At 46.8% G+C, this 26,242-nt stretch overlaps 2 protein-coding genes across 3 annotated transcripts; both read left to right on the top strand.

Moving 5' to 3' along the window:
- The first annotated feature begins 1,011 nt into the window (after window positions 1-1,011).
- Window positions 1,012-4,163, top strand: LOC111850171 (proheparin-binding EGF-like growth factor). 2 transcript variants are annotated; one of them, XM_023823804.2, is made up of 6 exons: window positions 1,012-1,274; window positions 1,745-1,939; window positions 2,296-2,458; window positions 3,007-3,162; window positions 3,385-3,468; window positions 3,633-4,163. In XM_023823804.2, the coding sequence occupies exons 1-5, from the start codon at window positions 1,232-1,234 to the stop codon at window positions 3,455-3,457; spliced, it is 630 nt and encodes a 209-aa protein (XP_023679572.1). In that variant the 5' UTR covers window positions 1,012-1,231; the 3' UTR covers window positions 3,458-3,468; window positions 3,633-4,163. The 2 variants fall into 2 exon arrangements, with proteins under 2 accessions (XP_023679572.1, XP_023679581.1); XM_023823813.2 differs by having other exon boundaries at window positions 3,645-4,163.
- A 1,278-nt stretch (window positions 4,164-5,441) lies between these two features.
- pfdn1 (prefoldin subunit 1) lies at window positions 5,442-26,189 on the top strand. The gene is made up of 4 exons (XM_072706323.1): window positions 5,442-5,515; window positions 6,648-6,814; window positions 13,249-13,333; window positions 25,697-26,189. Exons 1-4 carry the CDS (start codon window positions 5,483-5,485, stop codon window positions 25,778-25,780), a joined length of 369 nt encoding a protein of 122 aa, XP_072562424.1. The 5' UTR covers window positions 5,442-5,482; the 3' UTR covers window positions 25,781-26,189.
- The last annotated feature ends 53 nt before the right edge of the window (window positions 26,190-26,242 follow it).

The raw sequence follows: 26,242 nt of genomic DNA on the forward strand, positions 1-26,242 counted from the left end.
TACTTCTAAAACGTTTTTGTATTAAAAAGCAGAAAGTCCAAGCTACAATTCATAAGATTAATGTAAGTTATTGGATGAGCATATCCCAATTAGTAAGCTTACGATCAGTGCAGTAGCCCACGAACTTATATTGGGTATTTCTCTCAGCTGGGAGCGCTTCTCGACAGCGATGGTCGGATTACTAAGGACATTTCAAATAGAACTTCTTAATACTGTGCTTGCTTACATATTCAGGGTTTCCAACTCTCACGCATCTGGCGTGTCACTCAGAAAATCTTACGGCAAATCTGCACCTACATTGGTTACATCACAAGATTTATTACAAGGTAATAAAAGTGTTACATCCATGTAAATGCGCGTGCATGTGTGTGACTTGAATCGAATTGAAAATGTCACGCCAGCTAGTTATTCGTACATTCATGCATCAGCACAGAAATAGGGCTACATTTAGAGTGCACTTACATATAGTTAGCAAACACATTTGTCCAAAGCAACATATAAATAAGGTAGATAATACACGTCACATATTATTAATCACAGAAATACACCCGCAGTTAATTTGCATTTATTTATTTAGCACACCCGTCCAAAACTTTACAACGCATTTAATGTTCACACTATTTATTCAATAATATATTATCCCACAATTTCAAATTGCGTTTTAGATAGACCTAAAACAACAATTTAATTACGTATTTTTATGGAGTATGGAGTGTAAGTCTTGCGTATTATTAAAATTATAACTTATGGAAATATATTTGACAGTGCACTGAATATACCTAGATAAGATATAATAAAAGAAAAATGGATTCCAGTGTAACATATGACCAATTTTTCTATAGAAATGAATGTATTTAAAATGATCACCTAAAACCGAATTTATCAAACATATAGGCCTAGCCGAATACGAACTTGTTTCAAATTAAGTATATGGTTGGGTAATTTAATTAAATGAGGCGTGGCCACGGTTCATTGGGAGGAAGCTTATATATATATGCTTGGACGGACGGCTGAAGCGGACTTTTCACTCTCATTAAAGCTCGAGTCGTTCGAAGCGAGGTTACTCCGCAGAAGGACTCCCACGGGGACGCTTAAGCGCAGGAAATACATCTGTTTTTGGAAGAAATCTGCCATAACTTTGGCAAGGCGGCCGGCAGAAATCACTCTTTCATATACTCGGAATATTATATTGCGTTTTCTTGAAAAAGATCACGAACAGAAACGGAAGATTATGGAGTTACTTAAAGTTCTCCTCTTGTTCGTCCTCTGCTTCGGTAAGTAGAAACATAGTTGGCGACCGTCTATTAATAGCGCTTAAATCATCGTTTTATAATGTTTTGGTGGTTTATCTTGAGTCGCACAGAGCGTGCTTTAATTAATTTATAGAAGGAAAATGTGCGAACCGCTTAAAGTTTAGTCGTCGGTTTGCTCATCAGAGGTGTTTCTGTCCGTCATTGGGAAACGAAACGCAACTTGCAGAACTTTTCATAATGATGTAACTAATTTTTTTGTGTTGTGCTCATTGTTAATTAGGGGAGTGCCGCTTATTAAAATAGCAGCTATTAGTGGATCGTAGTTTAAACGTTGCTATAAATATCAACCCGACTTCAGCAGTTCATCATCCGCTAATATTATGTGAAGGTGTACATTTTTTCACATGGTTGTAAGTTAATATTATTAGCGCCCCGACATGCCTATAGTCATGGTCAGACGTTTGAACGGCTGTGCCGTGTCTGTTTTGCAGTCATGGTCTTGCTCGCCAGCTGCGCCTCCGTGGGGAAGCACAACGCCGAAAAGCCGGCTGAGACCGCGGTGATCAATCTGCTGAGCCCTTCAAACGACGGCAGGCGTGAGGACGACAGGGGTGAAGTGCCATATGAGCACTTTGAAGACTATGACGAAATCCTTTCTGGAGATTATGAAGCCGAACTTCCTAAAGGTATTAACAATCGGACTGGAACGAGTATAAGTCACGTAACAAGTCATCAGCTATTTGCGTGTGGTTGTGGTATGAAACCCTGCAGAGCAACGCAAGGTTAACTTCCAACTTTAGAAATCAAAGAATGGTGAAAAGCTTGGAGAACCATTTGTTAGTCAAGAATCCTTCCGTGGAAGGACAGTCAGATCGGCAATTACGCAACATGCAACGGGTTTTTTTCTCACGCTTATACACGCTTGAGTAAGGACCTGCACAGCTTTTCAATTGGTGATCCATGCTGTGAATGCTTGTAGTTAATGGGCATATTTGTATCTTGACATAGTAATGGTAATGACTGGTATAAAATGTCTTCACAGTGGCTTTCTCCATCAAGCCTAAGGATTCGGCGGGAGTCACTAACAAAGACGGGAAGAAGAAGGGTAAAGGCAGGAAGAGGAATCCATGTCGGAGGAAGTACAAAGATTTCTGCATTCATGGGGTCTGTCAGTACCTGGTGGAGCTGCGCTCAGTGTCCTGCATGTATGTGGACCCTCTCATTATTAATGACTTCGCCATTTGCAGCCTTAAATCTCTTGGCCCCCTAGCGTGATCTTCTAAAGTTACAGTCCTTGTGTTGTGACCTTGTGTAGTATACTGCTAAGTCCTCCCGGGAAGGGTCTGGAAGGTTGGCACATGTGACCACTTGCCTGAACCGATTCCTTCAGCGTAAGCCAAGTATCGGGGTGTTGTGTCCCGGTCTTGGTCAGGTGCAGCAACAAGGGGTTGACCTATCGATCTAGAATATAGACCAGCCAATCAAAACCAGGATTGGGAACTGTGCCTTGAGCTCAATGAATGAGGAAAAATTCAATTCAACTAAGTGTACAAGACGCTGTTGCTGCTTTTCCTCATCATACTTGGCCTTCAACAAGGGTGGAGGATTAGTTTCAACATTGGTAGGGGCCAAATCAGCCCCAAAACCCCTAAACACACATGGTACTTCCACATTAGTAGGGATGTGTCCTTACATACCATACCCAAACCATATCCTTGGGGTTCAGTGACTCATGGCTGCCATTCTCGTGTAGATGTACTGCAGGATACTCTGGAGAGCGCTGTCACCTCTTCAGCCTACCAGTGGGAACTGAAAAGAGCGGCTATAACAGGACGACAGCGCTGGCTGTCATGGCGGTGGTGCTGTCCTCGCTGTGCCTCATCGTCATCGGCATTCTGCTGGCACTCAGGTCGGTGTGTCTCCCTCTGATGGCTGGTTTCTACGGCCTGTGTTTGCCTGTGTTTGCCTGTGTTTGCCTGTGTTTGCCTGTGTTTGCCTGTGTTTGCCTGTGTTTGCCTGTGTTTGCCTGTGTTTGCCTGTGTTTGCCTGTGTTTGCCTGTGTTTGCCTGTGTTTGCCTACCTGCTTGCCATGAAACCTTTTCCAAGACTTGTTGGCTAAATTCTGTTCCAGGTACCACAAGCGGGGTGGCTATAATGTGGAGACTGAAGAAAAGCCGAAACTGGGACTTGCCTCACACAAATGAACAAGAGAATGGTGAGCACTGTGCAACCTGAGCACTCTCTTAGGGTCAACAGTTTGGGTGTGTGTGGCAAGAGTACTGTTTTTTTTTTTTTTTTTTTTTTAAACAATGGAGGAGGGAAAAATGAGATGTATTTGTATTGGGCCTGTATGTTGTGACCAGACTATTTTTCACACAGTGTCTATTTTAGGAAAGCAAATGGAATTTCTACCTCAATGAAAAATGGAGAAGTGAAATGCCAAAGCAGATCTGTTTGGGACGAAGGGACAACTTGTGTGGTTGATGTGACTGCTGCCAACGAGGAGCCAAGACTGAAACCTGGAAGTCTTCGATGTCCACAGATGAGACGTGGCAGCTGTGTCCCATAAATTAAGATGTACGCTGTCTTTAAACTGAATGGACAGATGAACGGGCAGAAATGAGGAACGATGTGTGCTGCTTTTGGCTGTTACGTTTCCCTGTCATGGGGAAACATGTGGTAATCCTTTTTTAAGAAAGGTCTTTATTTGGTTTTGAAAGGGTTGTGCTTTGTGTCCCTCTGCTCCTTTTATAATTGTAAAACTCTTAATTTATTTATTTAAATAGTGATCCTGCTATTTATTCACTTCACACATTGTCGAGATGCACTACCAAACATGTCAGGATTGTCATTTTTTTTACTGATACTAAAGTGATATTTTAACTAAATAAATGCATTAATTGAATGCTTTACCTGTGGTTTACAATGATTCTTCATCGTAATTCTCTCAGCGTTTTCACTACAAATCTGTCAGAATGCTGTAGAGGCTGTGGGGTATTACACTAGCAGAACTTCAACTGCTTAGTGCAGAGTAAATGGTCAATACTGAGATGGCGAGTTGGAGAGGAAGATTGTCACATTACTACGATGTACTACTGCGTTTTAAACTGTTGCTTAGTTCTGCTATTTGTGTGCTTCTGTGTACTACTACGTAGTAGTCTGCCAATGCTCTTAACCAATACTATGAACCAGTCCCTGGAAAAATCGTGTTGGATTTCACCTTAACATTCAAATCATCCTACAAATAGTAATTTGTATATCAAATGTGAAAGGAAATAAACCCCAAGTTCAAAATTACTCCAATTTACATTTTGTTATGACATGTCATGCGTTTTCATAATGACACAGTAAGGAATCGTAAAGGAACCAATGCTGATGGTACATAAAGTTCATAGTCTTGAATCAATGAGCAGGTTACTGCTTATATATACACACTAAAGGCTTCCAGGAACCTCTCCTGAAGCCATTTTGATCCACTGGGGGGGCTCTAGCAGCATAAGCTGAATAGTGACCGAGTCCACCATTGCTGTTCTTGACAGGAAGTGGTCTCAGGAAACCCTTCCTGTTGCAATAAGACACAGCTGTGGGATGTGTTGTATAAATCCTTATTTATTTGCCTTTATTTTACCAGGAAGTCCCATTGAGGTCAAAAATCTTTTACAAGACAGACCTGGTTGAGGTAACCGGTGCAAACTTGCATCCTTATAGCAATGATTAAAAAAGATATATACAGCAACAATAAATAGAAGTTTGCCCCAGTTATGGAAACAGACACCAAATGTACTTCCCAGCAAGAGATCAGAAATGTGCCTTTGTGGTCTTTTTTTAGCGTTTGTTCCAGTAGCATAATTGTATGCTGGCCAGACATTCCTGACCACTATGAAATCTGGTAAGAAAGCAGCTTTGCGCTGATTCCAAAGCAAACAAACAAAAGAGCATGCACACAATAATAAATGCGCGCTCATGCTGTAAATGCGACCTCACTGGGCATCAGAAACACCAATCGAAGCGCTACTGTTCTTTGGGGAATGTAATGCTGACGGGGGAGAATGGCAGAAAAACGACATAATTTTTCATTATCCTCTGTCTGTATCTATCCATCCATCCATCCACCCACACAGACACTGACACATACATGAAGTAATGTGATTGAACAAAATGAAAGCTCGAGAACCGCCCGCCCCTGCTTTGAGTTTCGCACTCAGTGCGCATGCTCACTCATTTGCAACATGGCGGCCCCCGTAGACCTAGAGTTGAAGAAGGTACCTTGATCCTTTTCTGTCTTTATATGTTGTCAGATTATATCTCACGTTCTTTGATTTCAGTAAATACGATGGGCAGGGCACGTTTAATGTGAAAGGTTAATGTCGTTAAATGCTTGGGAAATGGAGCGGTAGACGGTCGCGTGTGCGACGCGTCATAGGCGTGTCGCACGCTGCCTTTTGTCACTGATTGTATTAATGTCTTGAGCGGGTATATTTTTGTATAAACCCATCAGAGCTGCTTATTAAGTGCTATGAAATACGACATCTATATAGACGTGTTTACAAAATGTGCTATATTTTAACACGCGAAGCCGTAATTAATGTATAAATAACACCGTTTATTTCACGACACATTCGCGAATTTAATTAAAAGGCATGCGTCTGCTCGTTATAACCGACATTAGCAAGTAGTGCAACTAACAGGAAATGGGTAACGATCTGCTTAAGCCTCAGACGCTACTCTGTGGCCCCTCTTGACAGCATTCAAATCGTTCAGGAAACCCAAACCCTGTCCTGTGTCCCGGTTTGAAAGCGAGCTGCCCGCCAGCACTAAAATGTGGAGTCAGTTATCAGGCCTTAATTTCTTTAACATGCGTCTCTTCTTCCAGTAAAGCATTTCTCCGCCTTGGCGGCATATCGATAGTGCATCGTTTACATCAAGGCAGTATTTATGCCCTTACGTGGAACCACGTATTGCGGCTTCTTATTCCCTTTTGACCAAGTGTAATAAATTTTCCTTTAGCTAATATATCACAGGGTCGCCAACTCTAAGGCATCTGGCGTGTCGCTCACGCAAGACATGTTACGGTAAATCTGTATTATTCCATTATGAACCTAAAATTAGCTACACGAAAAGCGTTGGAGTGGTTTGCAAAGCCTACAGACGGTTTGCCAAGTAATAAAACTTCCATAGGTGTAACACGCCAGTCTGCTGACCAAAGTTGGCAACCCTGATGTCATATTAACTACATTATCCATCCATTATACGTTATAACGGCTCCATTATTTTGCATAATTTTTGCATTTATTACTGTTACATGTAACATCACTTTGCATTCATGTATAGGCGCATTAACGGTGTCCTTCTGATTAGATTTAAGTGTAATGACACCTGCACGGCTCGTTGCAGGCTTTCGCCGAGCTGCAGGCCAAGATGATCGACACGCAGCAGAAGGTGAAGCTGGCCGACCTGCAGATCGAGCAGCTGAGCCGCGTGAAGAAGCACGCCAGCCTGACGCACGCGGAGATCAGCGCGCTGCCCGACAGCACGCGCATGTACGAGGGCGTCGGCCGCATGTAAGTGTCCAGGCGGCGTTTAACCAGAGCAAAGTCACGTTTTTGTAAGTCACGTTTTATAACGGTCATTCGGATGGCGCTTCGCTTTGGACTCGTGTCAATCGGCCACGAGGCAGCAGCACGTGGTAATTGGTTTCAAACTGGCTGCTCTTCCAGGAACTGCATCTCAAGACCGGTACAAGAAGTATCAATTTCTTCTGTTCCCTGACACGTTATTTTTATTCGTGTTTATGAAGAATCAGATCGCCTTTTCTGTAGCTGTGGAAGAGTTTTGCTTTGGTTGGTAATGATGGACTTTTTGGGGTGAGGGCATCGATGTTCTGATTATGGTGGCATGATCACACATCTCCTGAGCTCGGGGCTGCGTCAGGGTAGGAGGTGATAGAGGTGTTATTTTTGTTGAAGGTGGTGACTGGATAGTTTGTCAAGGAGCCAGGAGAACAATAAACCATTTCTATTATGATTATGCAGTGACTGAAACGTTTGGAAATTTCCCTGTGTACATTGTACACGATAGACGAGTTGATCTGGAAAGAGCCATCTGGTTTTTCGCTAAGCCGCATCTATTTGTGGTAGGCCGAGTCTTGGCGCACCGTTTGGCAACGTGTAAACAGTGATAGCTCCTGTAGCCTGGGGATTCGCATGACATATTCTTCTTCAGCAATGTGAATAGATAATGCAGTCTGCTGTTTCTCACTTTGCCGGTGGATTCGTCCGTAGTAATTTCACGATGCTACCAGGCACTCAAGCTATACAGCAGTAACACTGGTCTGCAGGGGATCTGCCCGTGGAACGTTTTGACGAGGTGTGAGTTGGTTTGAGAGGAATACAGCACCAGATATTGAATATGGACAGCTAGTTGGCTTCACGTCTGCAGGTGATTGTGGTCATGTGTGCAGAGAAGTGGATGCTTTACTGTGGAGTTAATATTTCTAAAGTAAGGCTAGATGCCAATAGTCTTAATGAATCACCATGACATGAATCTCCTGTCGGCTTTGATGCCCCCAGGGATCTTAGGAATCTCCCCAACTTGTCTTATTTTGACTAGTTCCACACCCGTCCTGACACCCCTGGAAGGCATGCGGCTGCGCTCAGCGGTGTCGACCGGCAGAATGAATGGGCTTTCCCCCCCCCCCCTCATTGACTCCTCCTGTGTGGTCTGAGAAATGGCCAGAAATGACTAGAGAAGCATCTTCGAGCTTGGTGGTCATGAAGGGGGGGGGGTGGTCCCTCCGTTAGGGGGCTGCTGGACACGCTGCTCAGAACAGAGGAATGCAGAGGGTCATTCTGAAAATGTTTGAAGAATGAATGTCTAGACTCCAAAAAAGAAAAAAGAAAAAGCAGAAGCAATAAAATTGAATTAGCGTTACCCGGAATGCTGCATTTTTTTTCTGCATAATGTTTGAGTACCTCATGTAAGGGCTTTGCTGTGACGTGCCAGTTACTCATCTGTGTCATGTACACAAAATGACGACATGCCTGCTTTTCTTTCTCTTATGTTGACAGTTTCTCCCTCGTAACCCTCAATTAATAGTGAGTGAAACCGCAGTGAGTTTGGCTTCAGTTCATGCCGATTGCAACACTCAAAAATCATCCTTCGTTTCTAATAGTTTACCACATGCAGTCCTTGCTTGTAAATAGCTGGAGTTTGCCTCTGTGTCCTCCCCCTAATCATGGAGGTGGGAGGGTCAACGATGGCACTTTTATGGGAAGAGAAAAGGGGAACGTGTTACCTTTTGTATGGAAAACGACACCAGCTCTTGCAGAGTTCAGTTCCAGATGTTAGGAGCCACGGTAATAGGAGAAGTGTGAGTAAGTTTGCAGTGTCATAAAGCCTTTGGTGAAACCATAGCAACAGATTTGGCACAGTTATCCCACTGCAGACATCTGTGCTTATCTAGATGTTCAGCTAATAGCCGTCAACCTGATCTGGTAATAGTTTTACAATACAGATGCCATCTTAAAGGCCCTTAAGCATGCATTTCTGGTATTGTGTGATAATGATCTTTAACTATTGATATTTGCAGTCGATGAATATTCACTCTGCTTTGCTCTGGTTTATCTTGACCTCTTGTTGCATATTATTACAGCAATAATATGCGATTGTTCTGTCACCATGACTTCAGAAAGAATTTGTTGCTCACTCAAGCAAGTTCCGAATAAGCAGTGCAGGCAAATCCACAAACTTCCCAAAGGAAGTATCCAGGCCCTCAGTTCTAGTATAATTGTAAATGATTTTTTTTGAAAATCGGCTTATCAAGAGGCTCTGTGTATGAATAAAGCTAATGCTGACTTTAAACTGAATGATTTAACTGTTGCAGACAAATTTCCAATACCAGAATAAAAGTGTGAGAGTTTTGCTAGAGTTGTGACACACTCCCGTCATCTTGATCGTTTGGTGGGCAGTATAGCTGTCTTAAGTCAGTCTTTGTCTTATCTTGCCGTTCCGTTAAAATCAACCGTGTTTAATATAATATGTCTTTAGTCTTGCTTCATGCAAATAATGACGTGGACATTGTGGGTGCGTTGCTATTTTAAGGTAGCAAAATGACGTTGTGCTTTTGTCCAGCAAACCCCACGTCTGAAGTCAGTGGCTCATGTCCTGCTTCACCTTGAAAGGCTTAGGTGGAACAGTGCTGTTCCCATTGATGATGTTACTTGCGTTTTCCCACTTTGGATACGAGCACGTTTGTTTTCTTGGGCGAAAACCGCCGTTCAGACACGCCATTGTAATAACAATCCACCATAGATCATGCGCTGCTGCCTTTTAAAGGTGAGGTGATGTCGGCATTCTGATTGGTTTATTGCTCGTCACGCCCAAAACACACGTCTGAATAATTAAGAGCGTTAGGAGAACCTTTTTACGGCTTGCGCTAGTGCAAAGTCAGTATTTTTCTGCTGTGAAATGTTAGTTGTGCTTTGCGTTACTTTATCAAAGAAGAACCCAGGGTTTAGTATTTTTGTAATCAGTGTTTTAATGGATAGCAGTTTTGAGATGATAACCTGACTGGAAAATGTGATTGACGCAGAAGAATAGATTCCTCTTCATGAAGTTGCCCAGGTCTACTGATTGTTTTTCTTTTTCTGGGAAAATCGGGAAGGTAGTTTCTCCAAGGAAATGACACATGGCGCACTGAACTCTCCCCCTGTAATCAATGCGCGTTCCATGACGTTTAAGACAGAATTACTTCTGGTAAAAAGGGATCATCGTGGATGTTGAGGTTGCATGCAGCTGCCAGACGGACTTTCCTACTCTCTACCGCTGCGTAAACAGCACAGTGGGGGTGAGCCTGTGTTATGTGCATTAACCACCCCCAGCGGCTCCCGCTCAGTTAAAATAAGGACCCCCCCCCTTCCCACCTACTGGAAAATCGAAGGGGGGGAAAGAATTTTGTAATGTGTGTTCTGGAACCAGTGCTGGTGGATGGTGATTATCAACAGCGTCTCCTGAGATGGAAAGCCACCAACATCAGTTGGTCTTTCTTAAATCAACACTCATATTTGTTGGTTTCTCTACGAAATATCCACGTTCTGTCTAGCGACATCGCTTGAATACTGTCTTACTCAAACACAAACCTATAACCAGAACTGAAAGGGATTGAGTGATTCTTTAGCTAGAAAACCAAGAGACGGGTGGTCAGTTGCTTGGCAAGCGAAGTCTCTGTGATCTGAAGAACACCGGTTTGAGCCCCGGCCACGGCAGAACTGTCACGTCCGTGAGCCATTGAGCATGGTGCTTAACCCCCAGCTCCATGGGTGCTGACCCTCTGTTGTGACCCCCAATCTATGGAGAGCAAGATGGTGTAGGTAAAGAGAAGAATTCCCGTGTACTTGTACTTGTGCAAATGGCAAATAAAGGGTTTTATTTATTTATTTGTTTGTTTGTTTTGTTTGTTTGAAACCAGAGTTGGAATTCGGTCAAGCACCGGTCACATGATGGACCGTTTGGGGTCCCCCTCGCATTGTGTTCTGTGTGGTCTGCATCTGCTGGACACCTTGTTATACACTAATTGAGGATGAAGAATGCTTTGTATCGTTCATGTATAGCTGTGAGCAGTGATGCTTATGAGCCTGCAGCGTAGTACTTGGGTGTCTGACTCATTTTTCTATTGATACAACTTGAATGGTTTAGGTAATTTGATTAAAAGGGCAGATTGAGTGTGAGCCGGGTGCTTTGTCATGATTAGCAGGAGTTCATCTCAAAGTGCCTCGTGGGAGTGTCGTATAGAACTGATATATCAGGGGGAGGCAAGTCAGCACATTCCCAGCAGAGCTGAATGGAGAGCGGCTGTCAGTTAGCATGGCTCTGTTATTAATCTGCCCGATTTTAGTGCCACACACCTGGAATAGCGTCTGTTAAGGGGGACGCTCTGATTATGAGCATCGAAAATGCAAAAAGGGCAACTTAGTTTGAAGGATGTTTAGGGTGATGTCTTGTTTGACATGCCGGTGCCATCTTTGTCAGGCATCCCAGGAATGGAAGCTGAAAAGGTCACCGATTCTGACAGAAACTTAAACACTGCAGGTCTTTGATACTTCGGGTGACTGTCACAGGTCTTTGATACTGTGGGCAATTGAGGCACAGTGCAGGTCATTGATACCCTTACAGAGCTGGGGGCATGCAGGTCATTGATTCCAAGTTTGGCCCTCCCCTTTTTGTCATCCAATTTCACTTGTTTTATCCTGTTCCACGTCCTCCCTGTGATCTTCGTTTTGCGGTCTGAGGTTGTGGAGTGAGGGGGGCGAGGGGGGGGGGGAGTGAAAACGCAGTTATTGTATTATCTTGGCAGCTCCTAGGGAGTTTTCCTTTCTCGACGTATGAATCGCTCTCTTCATGGCTGACATTCCTTCCATTACCTTCATCGGGTCGCCATCAAATGGCACTGAAGGAAGTGGCGACTGTGATGTTGCATCCATACGAGTTGCCGGAGGTTCGAGGAATGCGACCTGGGCCTCGAGGTGCAGCGGGTTCACAGGTTATCTTTCATTTGCAGCAATTTCTTTCCTGTATGATGATCTTGATCTTGATCCCCTGTCTACTTTTGCTTCCCTGGTTTCTCCTGGTTTCTCATTTTGCCTCCCTGGTTTCTCCTGGGTTCTCATTTTGCCTCCCTGGTTTCTCCTGGTTTCTCATTTTGCCTCCCTGGTTTCTCCTGGGTTCTCATTTTGCCTCCCTGGTTTCTCCTGGGTTCTCATTTTGCCTCCCTGGTTTCTCCTGGGTTCTCATTTTGCCTCCCTGGTTTCTCCTGGTTTCTCATTTTGCCTCCCTGGTTTCTCCTGGGTTCTCATTTTGCCTCCCTGGTTTCTCCTGGGTTCTCATTTTGCCTCCCTGGTTTCTCCTGGGTTCTCATTTTGCCTCCCTGGTTTCTCCTGGGTTCTCATTTTGCCTCCCTGGTTTCTCCTGGTTTCTCATTTTGCCTCCCTGGTTTCTCCTGGGTTCTCATTTTGCCTCCCTGGTTTCTCCTGGGTTCTCATTTTGCCTCCCTGGTTTCTCCTGGGTTCTCATTTTGCCTCCCTGGTTTCTCCTGGGTTCTCATTTTGCCTCCCTGGTTTCTCCTGGGTTCTCATTTTGCCTCCCTGGTTTCTCCTGGTTTCTCATTTTGCCTCCCTGGTTTCTCCTGGGTTCTCATTTTGCCTCCCTGGTTTCTCCTGGGTTCTCATTTTGCCTCCCTGGTTTCTCCTGGGTTCTCATTTTGCCTCCCTGGTTTCTCCTGGGTTCTCATTTTGCCTCCCTGGTTTCTCCTGGGTTCTCATTTTGCCTCCCTGGTTTCTCCTGGGTTCTCATTTTGCCTCCCTGGTTTCTCCTGGGTTCTCATTTTGCCTCCCTGGTTTCTCCTGGTTTCTCATTTTGCCTCCCTGGTTTCTCCTGGGTTCTCATTTTGCCTCCCTGGTTTCTCCTGGGTTCTCATTTTGCCTCCCTGGTTTCTCCTGGTTTCTCATTTTGCCTCCCTGGTTTCTCCTGGGTTCTCATTTTGCCTCCCTGGTTTCTCCTGGGTTCTCATTTTGCCTCCCTGGTTTCTCCTGGGTTCTCATTTTGCCTCCCTGGTTTCTCCTGGGTTCTCATTTTGCCTCCCTGGTTTCTCCTGGGTTCTCATTTTGCCTCCCTGGTTTCTCCTGGGTTCTCATTTTGCCTCCCTGGTTTCTCCTGGGTTCTCATTTTGCCTCCCTGGTTTCTCCTGGGTTCTCATTTTGCCTCCCTGGTTTCTCCTGGGTTCTCATTTTGCCTCCCTGGTTTCTCCTGGGTTCTCATTTTGCCTCCCTGGTTTCTCCTGGGTTCTCATTTTGCCTCCCTGGTTTCTCCTGGTTTCTCATTTTGCCTCCCTGGTTTCTCCTGGGTTCTCATTTTGCCTCCCTGGTTTCTCCTGGGTTCTCATTTTACCTCCCTGGTTTCTCCTGGGTTCTCATTTTGCCTCCTTGGTTTCTCCTCCCGTCAGGTTTATACTGCAGTCTAAAGGTGATATCAACGGGCAGCTGATGGAGAAGCAGAAGACAGCCGATGAGAAGATCAAGGAACTGGAGGTCAGACCTTTTGATGCAGACACCGTGTAGCCCCCACAAAGTCATAAAAAAAACATGCAGCACATGTACTTTGTGAGTCACTAGTGGTATCCCCTTAGTAGCCCTGAGGGATTCTGGTCATAGAAACTTTGATTATTTTTAATCTGGCTTGACATACCCCCTGCGCAGTCATCTTCAAAGGTCGCCACAGTGAAGCCACATTCATACCACTCTGTAGTCCGTCTTCTCATTTTTTACAAGGTCCCTGCTTTGTGGCTCTGGGAGATCAGGGTATTGGAATTATGGTTTATTCTGACCCACCGCTGCACGTTCCCTCTTCACATACATGCCTCGCATATTTATCTGATGACTTTGTTCTTTTTTCCTCCAAAAAATAGTTCAGTTTATGCCAGCCGGGGGCCTTCTGTCAGTCTGAACGTAACATGCGTAATGATCACGCTAATTTTGCGGACACTTAAATGGCTCGATAATTATCTAAAAAACACAATGAAATCACCTTACGCCAGGAGTTTTCTTTAGCCTTATAAATCTATAAATAATATTTAAAAAAATATTATTATGAGCCATTTTTTTCTGTCACAGATGGATAGATGAAATGACACTGCAGTTAATATGGTGGGCTTTGCATGTAATGCATGTGTAGTTCACCTTTATTCCAAATGAAAATTAACGCAATAATGTAAACCTGACCAGATGCTTTGGAATCTCTTATGATACATGAAAATCTTTAACTGGTAACTACGCGTTTAACCATCCATTTGAATCACTGTAGCCCTTGCAGGGTTCCCCTGGCTGAAATAACTTGTCTGTGATTCAGTTTATCTCATTCCTTTCGCCCCTTGCTCAAAAATGAATCCTCGACATTGGGCGGTGCGAGGGCCATCCATTTAACGACCACTCTCGGCACCCGCCGCGCCGTCGGATGCCAGCCATCCCGGTTTCGCTGCTTGTCACAGAACAATGGCAAGCAGAAAGTTGGCGAATCAGCCGCCTCCAGTTGAACTTTTCTGTAACCTTTACTGTGGCCAGAAAATGCCGTTTTTAAAAGGGGGGGGGGTGGGGAGAGAAGAAGAATTGGCTGACTGATCTGTTCAGCGATAGGTGGCAGGACCGCAGGATACCACAGGTTTCTAAAAATAAGAAAGCTTGCCGGGCAGGCTTGGGTCATCAGACTCCGGTTCTTGTCTGCACTTGGAAGACAAAGGAGGGTGATGGATGAGGAGGAAGGGGAAACGGAAGTGGTGGAAAAAAGGGGCACTTGAGAAGGTTGTTGGGGAAGGTTGCCTTGAAACTGTGGAGCCCTGTACAGCTTAGCGGCTTGCTACGGCGTGGGAGGGTATGGGAATGCTCTTTGTGGCACAAGCGGGGATGTGGAAATCAGAATGGCTGCCTTCACACGTTGCTTCGGTGACAAAGTCCCGATGTACTCTGGTCGGTTTTGCCATTGTTCATTTCCCAATAAATCACCATCTCTGTTAAACGGAGAACTTTGTTAAGACTCTGATGAAGCTGCCCCGTGTCTGCGCCACGCGGGGATCCCTTTCTGGGCGAAATGATAGGGGTGTACCGATGCACAACATTCACGGTTCAATGCAAACCTTGGTATTGGGTTTCAGTGGGGAAAGTGGAACCAGAAGTCAGCATTGGGTGGGACACAGTCCACAGACAGGGTTGTCTCTAGAGTCCTAAGGTCAGCCAACACAATTATGGCACCACATAGTCCAAGACCTCCAGCTCAACCCTGGGAGTGTTGAGTAGTCTTAGCACTTTGCATGTATTTTTATCAGGTCATATTGTTTTGTTGTGTGCCTCCAGTATGGGGTTGCTTACCCATGATTCCCTTGTTGCCTTTTGTACTGAGTTGGCACCTCTTCCACGACACGCACACATTCCACTGGGGTGGCGAGCGCCGTGTGGACCCTCTGTGGCCTTTCTCATGTCTCGGTGATTCTCCTGAGTGGTAGCATGAGGAATGTTCCTGGCTTCTAGTGATGGCACGTAGATTCTCACTGAATTCACGTGGGCAAATTGAGATCGTTGGCTTGTGTCCGGATCTGCAGCCAGGTTAGGCTTCCCAGAGCTATCTTTACAGCTATCGCCTTCAGGGAGTCAAGGCTCGATTTATCCCTTCGGAATGTAATTACTGCTTCGTGTCAATGTCGATGGTCCTTGGCACACGTATATATTAAGAAATCCAACGTGCGACGTAGTTTTGCCCAATGTTCTCTGCCAGCTGTGCCATTACGGCCCAGTTGGCTGTGGGTGAGGGAGGACAGACCGAGGTTGAGGGAGCTGGCTCACGGGTGTGCGCGAGTTTTGCCGATTCTGTGAGGCCTTTTGGCTCACTACGGTATGGAGGAGGTGATTCACTGGGGATTGGGTGGCTCCTTCTTGACTAAGGCCTCTCCAGTCCAGACCAGACCAGCCCGTTCCGACCCTGGGGGGGATGCAGATCCCTGTTTTCACATGTCACCCGAGCTCAGGTGGGAGAGCTACCCCAGGCCCCAGCGCTTTGAACGGGATACATTTCCTTATCCGGCCCTTTGAAAAGTTTAGCGTGTGATGTTAGCGCGGCTCCCTCGGTGCTTGGCCCATTTCTGACTTCCTCTTGGCGTTTGCTCGATGCTGAGAGTAGTGCGGGTGTGTCTTTATGACTCATCCTGCCGTAACCCCACATGGTGCCAAGATGGCTTGCGGGCTGCATCCCCACTTCTGACCCACTCTTGCTTCTGGGCCCTTTTACTGGGCCGCTCACTTGTACAGTAGTGGTGGTAATGACACCGATTGTGTAGGCTTTTTCCCGACAGATGTCAGCCATCAGCCTGGTTCTGTCCAGGACAGGGTCGTGGTGAGCCTGGAGCCGTTCCCAGGAATTACAGAGTAGGGGCTGGAATGCCAATCCATTGCGGAGCACATGCCGTCAGACCATATATAATATCTAATGCAAGATGTATGGATCCAGACTATTTGAGGACTAGCTTTCCTGAGATTCCAAAGGTCGACCTCTGTTAAGCAGTAGGAGTTTGGGTGCCACCATTGATCCCCGAGACACAAATTTAAAGATATTGTCTGAAGGAGTGTGCTTGTGCCACTCCACAATGTCTTGCCTTTTGAAATGCACACAGAAACACGAGGAAGATGGTAAGCGTCAAACCGAACTGACTGCTTCCTGGCAGATTGCATCACTCTGGATTAAAGGTGCTAGACTCCAGCAGTATGTGACAAATGACCTATTTTGCTCAATGATTTTTGTGTGTACAATCTGGTTTAAGTCACTGAATTTAATTATCCCGTCTATGTCCGTGTGCCGCATGAAGAACAACATGGGCAAGGGAAAGGCTATTTCTCCATGGGGATTTAATAAAGCATCGCTATTTTGTGCTGTTATTTTTTAAGGTGCATCTTTTTTGCGGGTTTGTAAAGTCTTAGCTAATAAAATCAAGAGCTGGTTTTAATACCAGTTACGTGATCTGTCTTGGAGTTGGTGGGTTCTGAGATGTGAGCAAGGTTCTGTTAGACGAGACCCTCCTTCTGAGTTAAGCCTCTTGGCCTGGCCCCTCAGTTGCAAACAGGCCAGCAGAGCACGCATGAAGTTATGCAGTTATAAAATGATTAATCTTATAACTGTATGGAAATGTTTATGAACCGGTCTTAGTTAGTGGAAAAAAGTCTTCGCTGAAGTACCCCAGGAACTGAAAGCGGGTCAGTCGAGAGGGTAGAGACTTTACAGAGTCTGGTATGATGATTGACTTCTCGGCTGGGTAGCTGGTGGGGAGTGAGAGAGACTCAGGCCCGGAAGTTTGGGAGCAGCACGGCGGCCGAATGGCAGGATAGCGACTCGCTAGAGGCCGCGTGGCCGCATGCCAGGGTTCCGCCTGGGCAGCATGTGTCGGCACCGCATTCCGGTGAAATCGAGGGCCGTGTGTCAGCCTGCCCTGAGAGTGAGCTCATCCAGGGGGCGAGTGAGCGTGGAAGGGGCCTTGACGGCTGCCAATGTCCCTCTCCGTCGTGCAGCGTCTTGCTTTTGTTGTGTCCCCCATGTTTTTTTTTCCTCCCCTCTCTGAGTCTGTGTTGATCCAGTATCACAGGGAAAACTGCACCGTTGACACACAGCAGCCAGATGCCAAGCTATCAGTCTCGGACTCCAGAAACTCTTGCCAGGTTTTCTTTACGGCTTGGGGGTCCCACAGTTCTTAATTTCCTTGTTTATTCACTCCTACAGTTTAATTGCAGGGGTTCTTCGATAAACATCGTAGTTATGTTTCTGAAAACATTGAACTAATGTATTATATTTAAGGCATTCATTCATTCATTTTCCAACCCGCTTTATCCTATTAGGTCGCGGGGGGTCCGGAGCCTATCCCGGAAGCAACGGGCACGAGGCAGGCAACAACCCTGGACAGGGGGCCAGCCCATCACAGGGCACACTCACACACCATTCACTCACATGCACACCTATGGGCAATTTAGTAACTCCAATTAGCCTCAGCATGTCTTTGGACTGTGGGGGGAAACCAGAGTACCTGGAGGAAACCCCACGACGACACGGGGAGAACATGCAAACTCCACACACATGTAACCCAGGTGGAGACTCGAACCCGGGTCCCAGAGGTGTGAGGCAACAGTGCTAACCACTGCACCACCATGTCGCCCTATTTAAGGCATCTTCCAGATAAAAAAAAAAATAATCTAATTTATATGGAAGTTTATAGGCGTATGAATAGGAAATACTTTTTTTATAGTTCACAAAACTGTTATAACAATATAATTTATTGTAATTGCTAAATAATAAATATAAAATGTACTGTGAAATTACTAATAAAACATAAAATAATATTTTTAATTATTCCTGTTGCAATCTGGCTTACTTGGTTCTGAGGTTTAAGCAATATAATCTATTTATAATTATAGTCATTTATATGGCTCGACCTTACCCAGCCAACACTAACATTAATAATACGAGTACAGTGCGGATTGTATTTTCCAGCCTGTCAGTTCTATTAAGGGGTTTTCAATTTGTAAAAATAACCTGAGTGCAGATATATTCTATGTATATCAGGTTTACTGTCCCTAATCCCCTAAATCGACGACATGTATGCGACATCGGCATGACATATATCGAGGACCCTCTGTATTTTGCGTCAGCTTCTTACTGTTTGGTTCTGCATCCATCTTCCAACCCGGTCAGGGTTGCTGGGGGCCTGGAGCCTATATTAGGTTCCACAGGGTTGGGGTACACTCTGGACTGGATACCTTTCCATCTTTTGTACACCTTGAGCAATTAATACATACTAGTCGGTTGAATTGTTGGAGGAAACTTGAGAACCTGCAGAAGATGGCACACACACTGAACTGGGGTTGGCATTGAAGCTCTTGGTCCAGCAAGTCTGAGGCTACAGTGCTATTCAGTCACCATGAAGGTGGATGGTAGCTATGACATGGTAACTATGGTAACAGATGCTCAGTGGGTTTGGCCACGCTCCCTCGTCTATGGCCTCCATAATCTGGGTTGGGTTCCATATTGCTGTTGGAGATTATGTGTTTTTTTTTTTGTTTTTTTTTAAGGTTCTGATTATGGTGTGGACCCGTAGCTGGCATTGGCTGGCATGAACCACGTGTACCAGGTTTAGCTGGCCCCTGGTTGGAATGGGCGAGTGAGCTCATCACTCTGGATGCCCTGGCATGTGACTGGATAGGGACTGTTAATTTATGATGTAGTCTGACATCATCGTATCCACTATCCCTCTCCCATGATTATATCGGGCAGCAATGACTTTGGTAATTGTTCTTATAGTTTGATCTTCACTGTTAGGAATTTGGGCCACAGTTATCTGGGGTGGGGTGGGGTGGGGGGGGGGGGGGGGGGGGTTGGCTGGCTCAGGGGGTTAGATCTCTTTGCCTGCGACTGGAAGGTCACCGGATCAGAACCCATCTTTGGCAGAATACTCACGTCTTCGTTGGGGCCGAAGGCCCTTACCCACCTCCTGGGGGTGGTGGATAAATGACTCGCATTTGTGCTAATGGCAAATAAAATGGCTGGTGGGTAGGTCTTAACCAACAGGGCTGGTGGCCCACGTGTGTTAATACCTGTTTTAAGGTCAGTCATCCTCTGTGACTGTGACTCTTTATACTCAGCTGGTTGATTGAAACAAAACCTTGGTCTGGATTTTTACTTTCTGGACCTGAACTATCTATCTCTGGTGAGTTCTTCATATTAACCACATTAACCAAGATGACGAGGCTAACTAGGCTCAGTGGTTAACCACCCCTGTGCCTCGGATTATTTTGTTCCCCCTCTGTCTAGATGAACCTGGCTGAGTCTGGATAAATCATGCTAAACTGGGCTGGATATACATGCCCCGCCCCCATTCTAAATAAGCCTGTATTGGTGGGGGAGAAAACCATGATGTTGTGACGCAGATCAAAAAGAAAAAAAGAACTGAATTTGTCAGTGACGTCATTCAGGACGTTCTTGTGTAAGTCTTTCATTGTGTGCAGTGACATGCGGTTTAATCAGCCCCGGAACTCCTGTCAGTACTGGCCGGTTTAAGGTGGTCTTGGGCCATGAGGAGTCCTCCTTATGGAGCAAGGTGGACACCTTCATGCTTTTCATGTAGCAGCTTTTATATTGCAAGTCACACAGTACCAGTAGCTCGACACTGGTAGCGATGACCGATGGGGCTGCAGTGCACCTGTTACCGTGCCTGCTGGTATCGGAGGTCTGGTCACAAACCTGAAATTGGTCCTGACTAGTATTGCTTAGACTCGGCAAGGCTCTTCATTTCCGGAAGCTTATCAGGTTCTGCCCTGGTGTGGATGTGCATTGAGATAAGAGGCAAGTGCATCCCTGCCTTGGTGAGCGAGTTAGTGAGCGCCACATCTCTCCTTCCCCGGCTGCTTTTCTGCCGTTATTTTCAGCCGCTTGCCCAACGCTGTGGTTTCCGAGGCCGTCCTGCGTCACCCCGGTCTGCCGTGTTTTCACTTCGGGTGTATTTTAGGAGTTTTGAAATGGCCGGCGGTCTCATTTCTCTCTCCCTCCGGATGTTTTTGCCGTCTACACTCATGACTCGGCGGAGGTGGGAGGTGGGGGGTGGGGGGCATCCTGCTCAGCGATTTTTATTTATTTATTTATTTTTTAATTATTGGTGCGTACTTGGTGTCAGGCCCGGATGGGTGACCGGAGCCCACCTGAGCGCTTGTGGCCGGACCGAATTCCTGCTACTGGGGGGGGAAAGTTCCTGAGCACAATTCGGGGTTCTCTTTTTCTACTTGTGTTTCTGGAGATGAGGTGGAAAAATGGCTGCAGACACTGAGCAGGAACTACCCAAGTGCCAGTCTCACAGGAGAAAAGCCTTTTCTTGTGGACTGTTTTAATTCCCCACTTCTCCCACAGCTGATTCCGCCCCCGCTGGCCCCTAATGGATCTTAAGATCAGCGTGTGTCCACCCCCACGTGGGTCGCTTAGTGTCGGAGGACCAGGCTCGACCTGCGTCTGCAGGATCCGTTTGAAACCCAGCTGATATCGATTTCAGAACCCGGCAGAGTTCTTCTCTTCGTTCTTTATTTTGCAGCCTTGGAGTCAGAGGCGATTAGATGAGAACGATGGTCATTTTTAGCAGTTTACCCAGCATGCTTTGTCCACTTCCTGTTGTCCTTGACACAGACACCATCGTTGCAACTTTGGCTGCAATCGACCGGAGGAAGTAGAGGGTCCTGCATCCTCGTAGTTGGTGGTAATATTACATGATGTCATGGTAACGAGTGTGCATCAGCAGTTTCTGTTGTTCAGGATCTGTATTGGAGTTTGGGACAGGCTCGATATTTAGTATTGATATGGCAAGTCGGGCAACAAAGGGCCCTTTGAGTTGGGTCTCTGCACAGTTTATCTGCTTCGTCATCAGTGCCTCTGACAGTCGTGACAGAGCCTCAGACGACTGTCGCGTACGTGAGAGGGCCTATTCACTGCGCAACAATGGAGGCTTTGGCTCTCGGGCCGCTGACACTCACCCGCAGAAATGCCACATCTCTTTGTGCTGCAGGCCGCGTTATTTCCACGGGCCAACACTCTCTCTTCAAGGGCTGTGCCCTGCGCTGTCCCATCTTCCGGTGGTGGCTTATTGCAGCCCAGTTGACATTTAGAGCGTGTGTACTGCTTCACGGAGTTTCGTAGGGTATGCACTGTTTCAGGGCACTTTTTTGGCACTTCAAAGAGCTTCAGGGAGCCTTACGGAGCTTGAGTGAGCTCATGGCACTTTATGAAGCTTCAGAGAGCTTCAGTGGATTTTGAAGAGCTTCAGGTGGCATTGTGGAGATTTCAGAGAGCTTTGAGGGGCCTTATGGAGCTTCATCTAGCTTCAGTTGGTCTTCCAGAGCTTCCAAGAGCTTCAAGCAGCTTTTATGGAAGTTCTCTTCACTTATGTCTGAAAGAACTTCATAGAGCTTTAAGAGGTTTCAAAAGTCTTCATGGGTTTTTACAGACCTTACGGGGCTTCGTGGAGCTGCACAGCACTTCATGTAGCATCATCCGTCTTCTCAGGCCTTGTGCTACCATGATAAATACGCAACTTCGAGAGAGTAACCGGAAGTACGTAACCGGTCTGGTCACAAAGCTTTCACAGTGCGCTGATCTGCATGGCGATCGCAGCAGCTGTTGCATGTGTGTGATGCTCGCCATGTGCAAACGTACACCCTGGGGGCACTCCTCGCCGAACCAAGCCCGGTGGTCCGAGGGTATGGCAGGTGGGGGTGTGGGGGGGGGGGGCTGCTGAATGGAGCCGGACGTGCTCAGTGCTGGGGCGTGCCCGCACCACGGGATTTTTGAATGGACACGTTTGTTCAGCCAGCAGACGACGAGCCCGTAGCGTGGCCCTGCGTGGGTGTGGAGCGCGCAGACCGCCGTCCTCAGAGCGTCTGTGTTTGTGCGGCCAGTCGAGACCCCGATTTGAAGGCCCGAGTGCGTCGGCTCTAACAGCCCGTGGACACCCTGACAGAACTGTCCCATGATGCTTGGCGCCTTGTGCCCTGCGAGGTGTGAAGGCGATGATGCTGATGCGCATTTCGCAATGAAGATCCTGCGGAAATTTGTGGTTTTGCACTTGGTGGGATTTTATTTGGATTTTTTTTTTGTCCTTGAATGGACAATGCTGCTGTGTAAATGGGTAACATGTTTTGTTGGAAAGTCACCTTGTGAGTAATGTAAGGGGTATGTAATTATGTGTCACTGGTATTATTCCTGCCGTAGCCCCAGCCTCTGTCCATCCGTTGTCATGGCGATTGCATGCCTCCCTCGTAGGGAGGGGCTGATTCACATTTTTTCAGTTTCGATCCGATTCCGGTACACAACTGCTGATACCGATACAGATTCCGATATAAGAGCTCTTTTTACTTTAATATTTTGATATAATAAATATATATAGTATGTTTATACTTTATATAATTCATATTTTAAGCTAGTAAATACAGATGGAAAAAATGTATGCCAGGAAAACTTTAATTAGGCTACTAGAAACATACATAACCTACTGTCCTACCTCATTTGTACGTCTTGTTTTAAGCGTTTTTGAGGCATTTGCAGTTCAGTTTGAATATCTTCCAAGCGAGGATTCGCAAGTGGCGGATGCTTAAAATGCACCACAATGTTTCTTCCACTGGCAACATCCTCACTTACACTTCGCTGCAATAGCAGCCCCCCGAGTATCACAAGTTGTAGTGAGTGTGCAAAACAGCCCCAGCCAGCGACCCCCAAACCATCCACTGCTTTTTTCAGATTTCTTGCGTTGTCTCACACAATTGTGTGCGCTTTGTTTGATGGGATTTTCCACTTGACACTACTCGAACCTCTCAGCTACTAGTTGCTGTTAAAACCGTAGAATACTTCCAGATCATCACCCTCTTATCTGATGATGTCCTACACTCCCCTTACTGCTAAGGGTATGCGTATGACATCACAGCAGGCGGAAGTCACTGTGCTCACACTCACTGAGTGGCAATGGGAAAGAGCTGTCGTGCAATCTACTGTACAAATCGATTTAACAAGAAATAGGAGCTATCTTTTTACAGTCTGCCAAAAACTAAATAAGTATCGGCTAAGGATTGGTTACATGTGACCGATACCCGATCCGTCTAATAGGTATGGATCGGCGCCGATACCGATCCCGAACATTGGATCATTGCACCTCTACTCTCTCGGTACCCCCGTTGCTAACAGAGTCCCTACAAAGCTCTCATTTTTGCTGCCTCTACCTAACTGGGTCACCCCCCCCCCTTAGGTGGCCCTTCGCTGTCTGTGTCACTGTGGCTCCTCTGAGCCAGAAAGGCATAACGGCCATCTTGATGGAGCGCTGTGGCATCACTGCTGTCACTGGCGTAAATTCCGGATCTGATGGGTTTTTATACCCGTCTACTACCAATACTGGGCTCTAATTTCTGGACCCGCTTGTCAAACCTTAGTTTTGGCAGATTATACGCTTCTCGAATGAGTAGCAGAGCTAGTTCCTCAGAATCGGCGCCTTCTGTAGTTCACCAAGTAAAGTACCAAGTTAACAGCGCAGAGGATGTGGGTTCGAATCCCAGGGGCTGCACACAAATTGTAATCCTGCCATTGTGCTGCGTGTCGCGTTGGATAAAGTGTTCTCTTGGTTTCTGTGGTGAGAAAGAGCAGCATTGCAGAGCCTGAGAGCTCAGCAAGGCTCATAAAGCAGAGGTTTATAACGAGAGTGAGGTGTAACGCGAGGACTCGCACTGCGGTTAGGGCAGGAAAGCCAGTGAAATGCGCAGAGCGTCTCTGACCGTCGGTGTGGAGCCCCCACGTACAGAAGTCCTTGAGGAGTGGGGAGGTCCTAATGCAGAAACACAGCCTCCTGCTGCATCTGCCCCCTTTATCGGGGTTTGGTCGGGCCCCAGCAGTGCCATGAGTGCCCCCCCCCCCTTCAAGGTGGGTCTGCTGGGATCACTGTGGTAACCTACCCCCCGTGGTCCTTCACCACACAGGACAGTGGGCCGACAACTGGGCCCATTACATCAGCCTCCCCCGCAAGTGTGTCTGGGGTTTTCTGGCTTCCAGCCTGATCCTGGAGTGCGGCTCTCTCTCTCTCCCTCTCTCTCTCTCCCTCTCTCTCTCTCTCTCTCTCTCTTCTTCCTCTTTCTGTGTATCTGAAGTTTCTTTTCGACCTCTATTCTCTCTCCCTCTCTCTTTCTACCTGTAGTCCCCCCCCCAGCTCCAGTCTGTCTCTCCTCGTCTCTCCTAGTCTTTCTCCCCCTTTCTTTACCTGTAGTCTCTCTCTCCCCCTCTCTACCTGTAGTCTCTCTCTCCCCCTCTCTCTACCTGTAGTGTCTCTCTCTCCCCCTCTCTCTACCTGTAGTGTCTCTCTCTCCCCCTCTCTCTACCTGTAGTGTCTCTCTCCCCCTCTCTCTACCTGTAGTGTCTCTCTCCCCCTCTACCTGTAATCTCTCTCCCCCTTTCTTTACCTGTAGTGTCTCTCTCCCCCTCTACCTGTAGTGTCTCTCTTTCCCCCTCTACCTGTAGTGTCTCTCTCTCCCCCTCTCTCTACCTGTAGTGTCTCTCTCTCCCCCTCTCTCTACCTGTAGTGTCTCTCTCTCCCCCTCTCTCTACCTGTAGTGTCTCTCTCTCCCCCTCTCTCTACCTGTAGTGTCTCTCTCTCCCCCTCTCTCTACCTGTAGTGTCTCTCTCTCCCCCTCTCTCTTCCTGTAGTGTCTCTCTCTCCCTCTCTCTACCTGTAGTGTCTCTCTCTCCCCCTCTCTCTACCTGTAGTGTCTCTCTCTCTCCCCCTCTCTCTACCTGTAGTCTCTCTCTCTCCCCCTCTCTCTACCTGTAGTGTCTCTCTCTCCTTAAGTTCTCCTGTCATCACTCCTGTAAGCTGCCGCTAACCCTGAGATTCAGCCAGTAGGTCCTGCCTTTGACCAGAGCCCTCAGAGATGCTTCATTGCCTCGTGGGAGTGGGACAGGAAAACTGCCAGTCTATTGGCTGTGGACTTGGGTGACTCTGTCGTAGGGATATATCTCAGCATGCCCTGGGTTCGTTCCTGCAAATTTGCTTCTCACAGCGTTCAGGGGTCAAGCCTCTTTTTGAACCTGTAATCGATTGTTGTTGCCGTGGTTTCTGGGGTAGAAGTGCAGGCGCGTGTGAATCAGGATTGTGTGGGAGCGGACCAGCGATGAGTCGCTGCACCCAGTGAGGTTTCGAGGTGTTCCTGGCCCAGTGCTGGCCCGTGCTGTCTGGGTCTCCCTAGTCTGTAGGTCTGGGACTTCCTGCCACCGACTGTCGCTCCCAGACAGGACGTCATCTGCACTTGACTGTGTATGAGTGGGACTGACCCACTTCCTGTTGCTCTCGTCTCCTGCAGCAAAAGAAGACCTACCTGGAGCGCAGCGTCAAGGAGGCAGAAGACAACATCCGGGAGATGCTGATGTCCAGGAGGGCTCAGTGACGACCACACACACACACACACACACACACACACACACACACGTGCGAGCAGGGCACCCTCACCGACGTCATCCCACAGCAGCTGGACTATGCATCAGTGCCCATGTTTTTGCTCGCTCTGAGCTCCCTGCCAGACAGTCCACATATTTGGAGTTGGGAGGGAGCAAAAACGTGGACTGTCTGAGGTCCGGATTAGGATGCACCGCAGTAGAGGTGTGATATTACCCACAGAGTGCGCGTGAAGTGGATTGTCCCAGCCGGTCATTTCCATACACCTCACAGTCTCTGAATACCAAGCGGACTTTCTGATGGGGGGGGGGCTGGTGCTCCCTCACTGTGCCACTTTTGTTTTATTATATTGTTCAACCAAATATTTATGTACATGGAAATAAAGTTTGGTTCAAAGCTGCCTTCAGTCTGTCAGACGTGTTGGTGATTGATTTGATCTGAAACGATTTTTGTT

This window comes from Paramormyrops kingsleyae, chromosome 24 (genome assembly GCF_048594095.1).
Source record: "Paramormyrops kingsleyae isolate MSU_618 chromosome 24, PKINGS_0.4, whole genome shotgun sequence".
Lineage (NCBI taxonomy): Eukaryota > Metazoa > Chordata > Actinopteri > Osteoglossiformes > Mormyridae > Paramormyrops > Paramormyrops kingsleyae.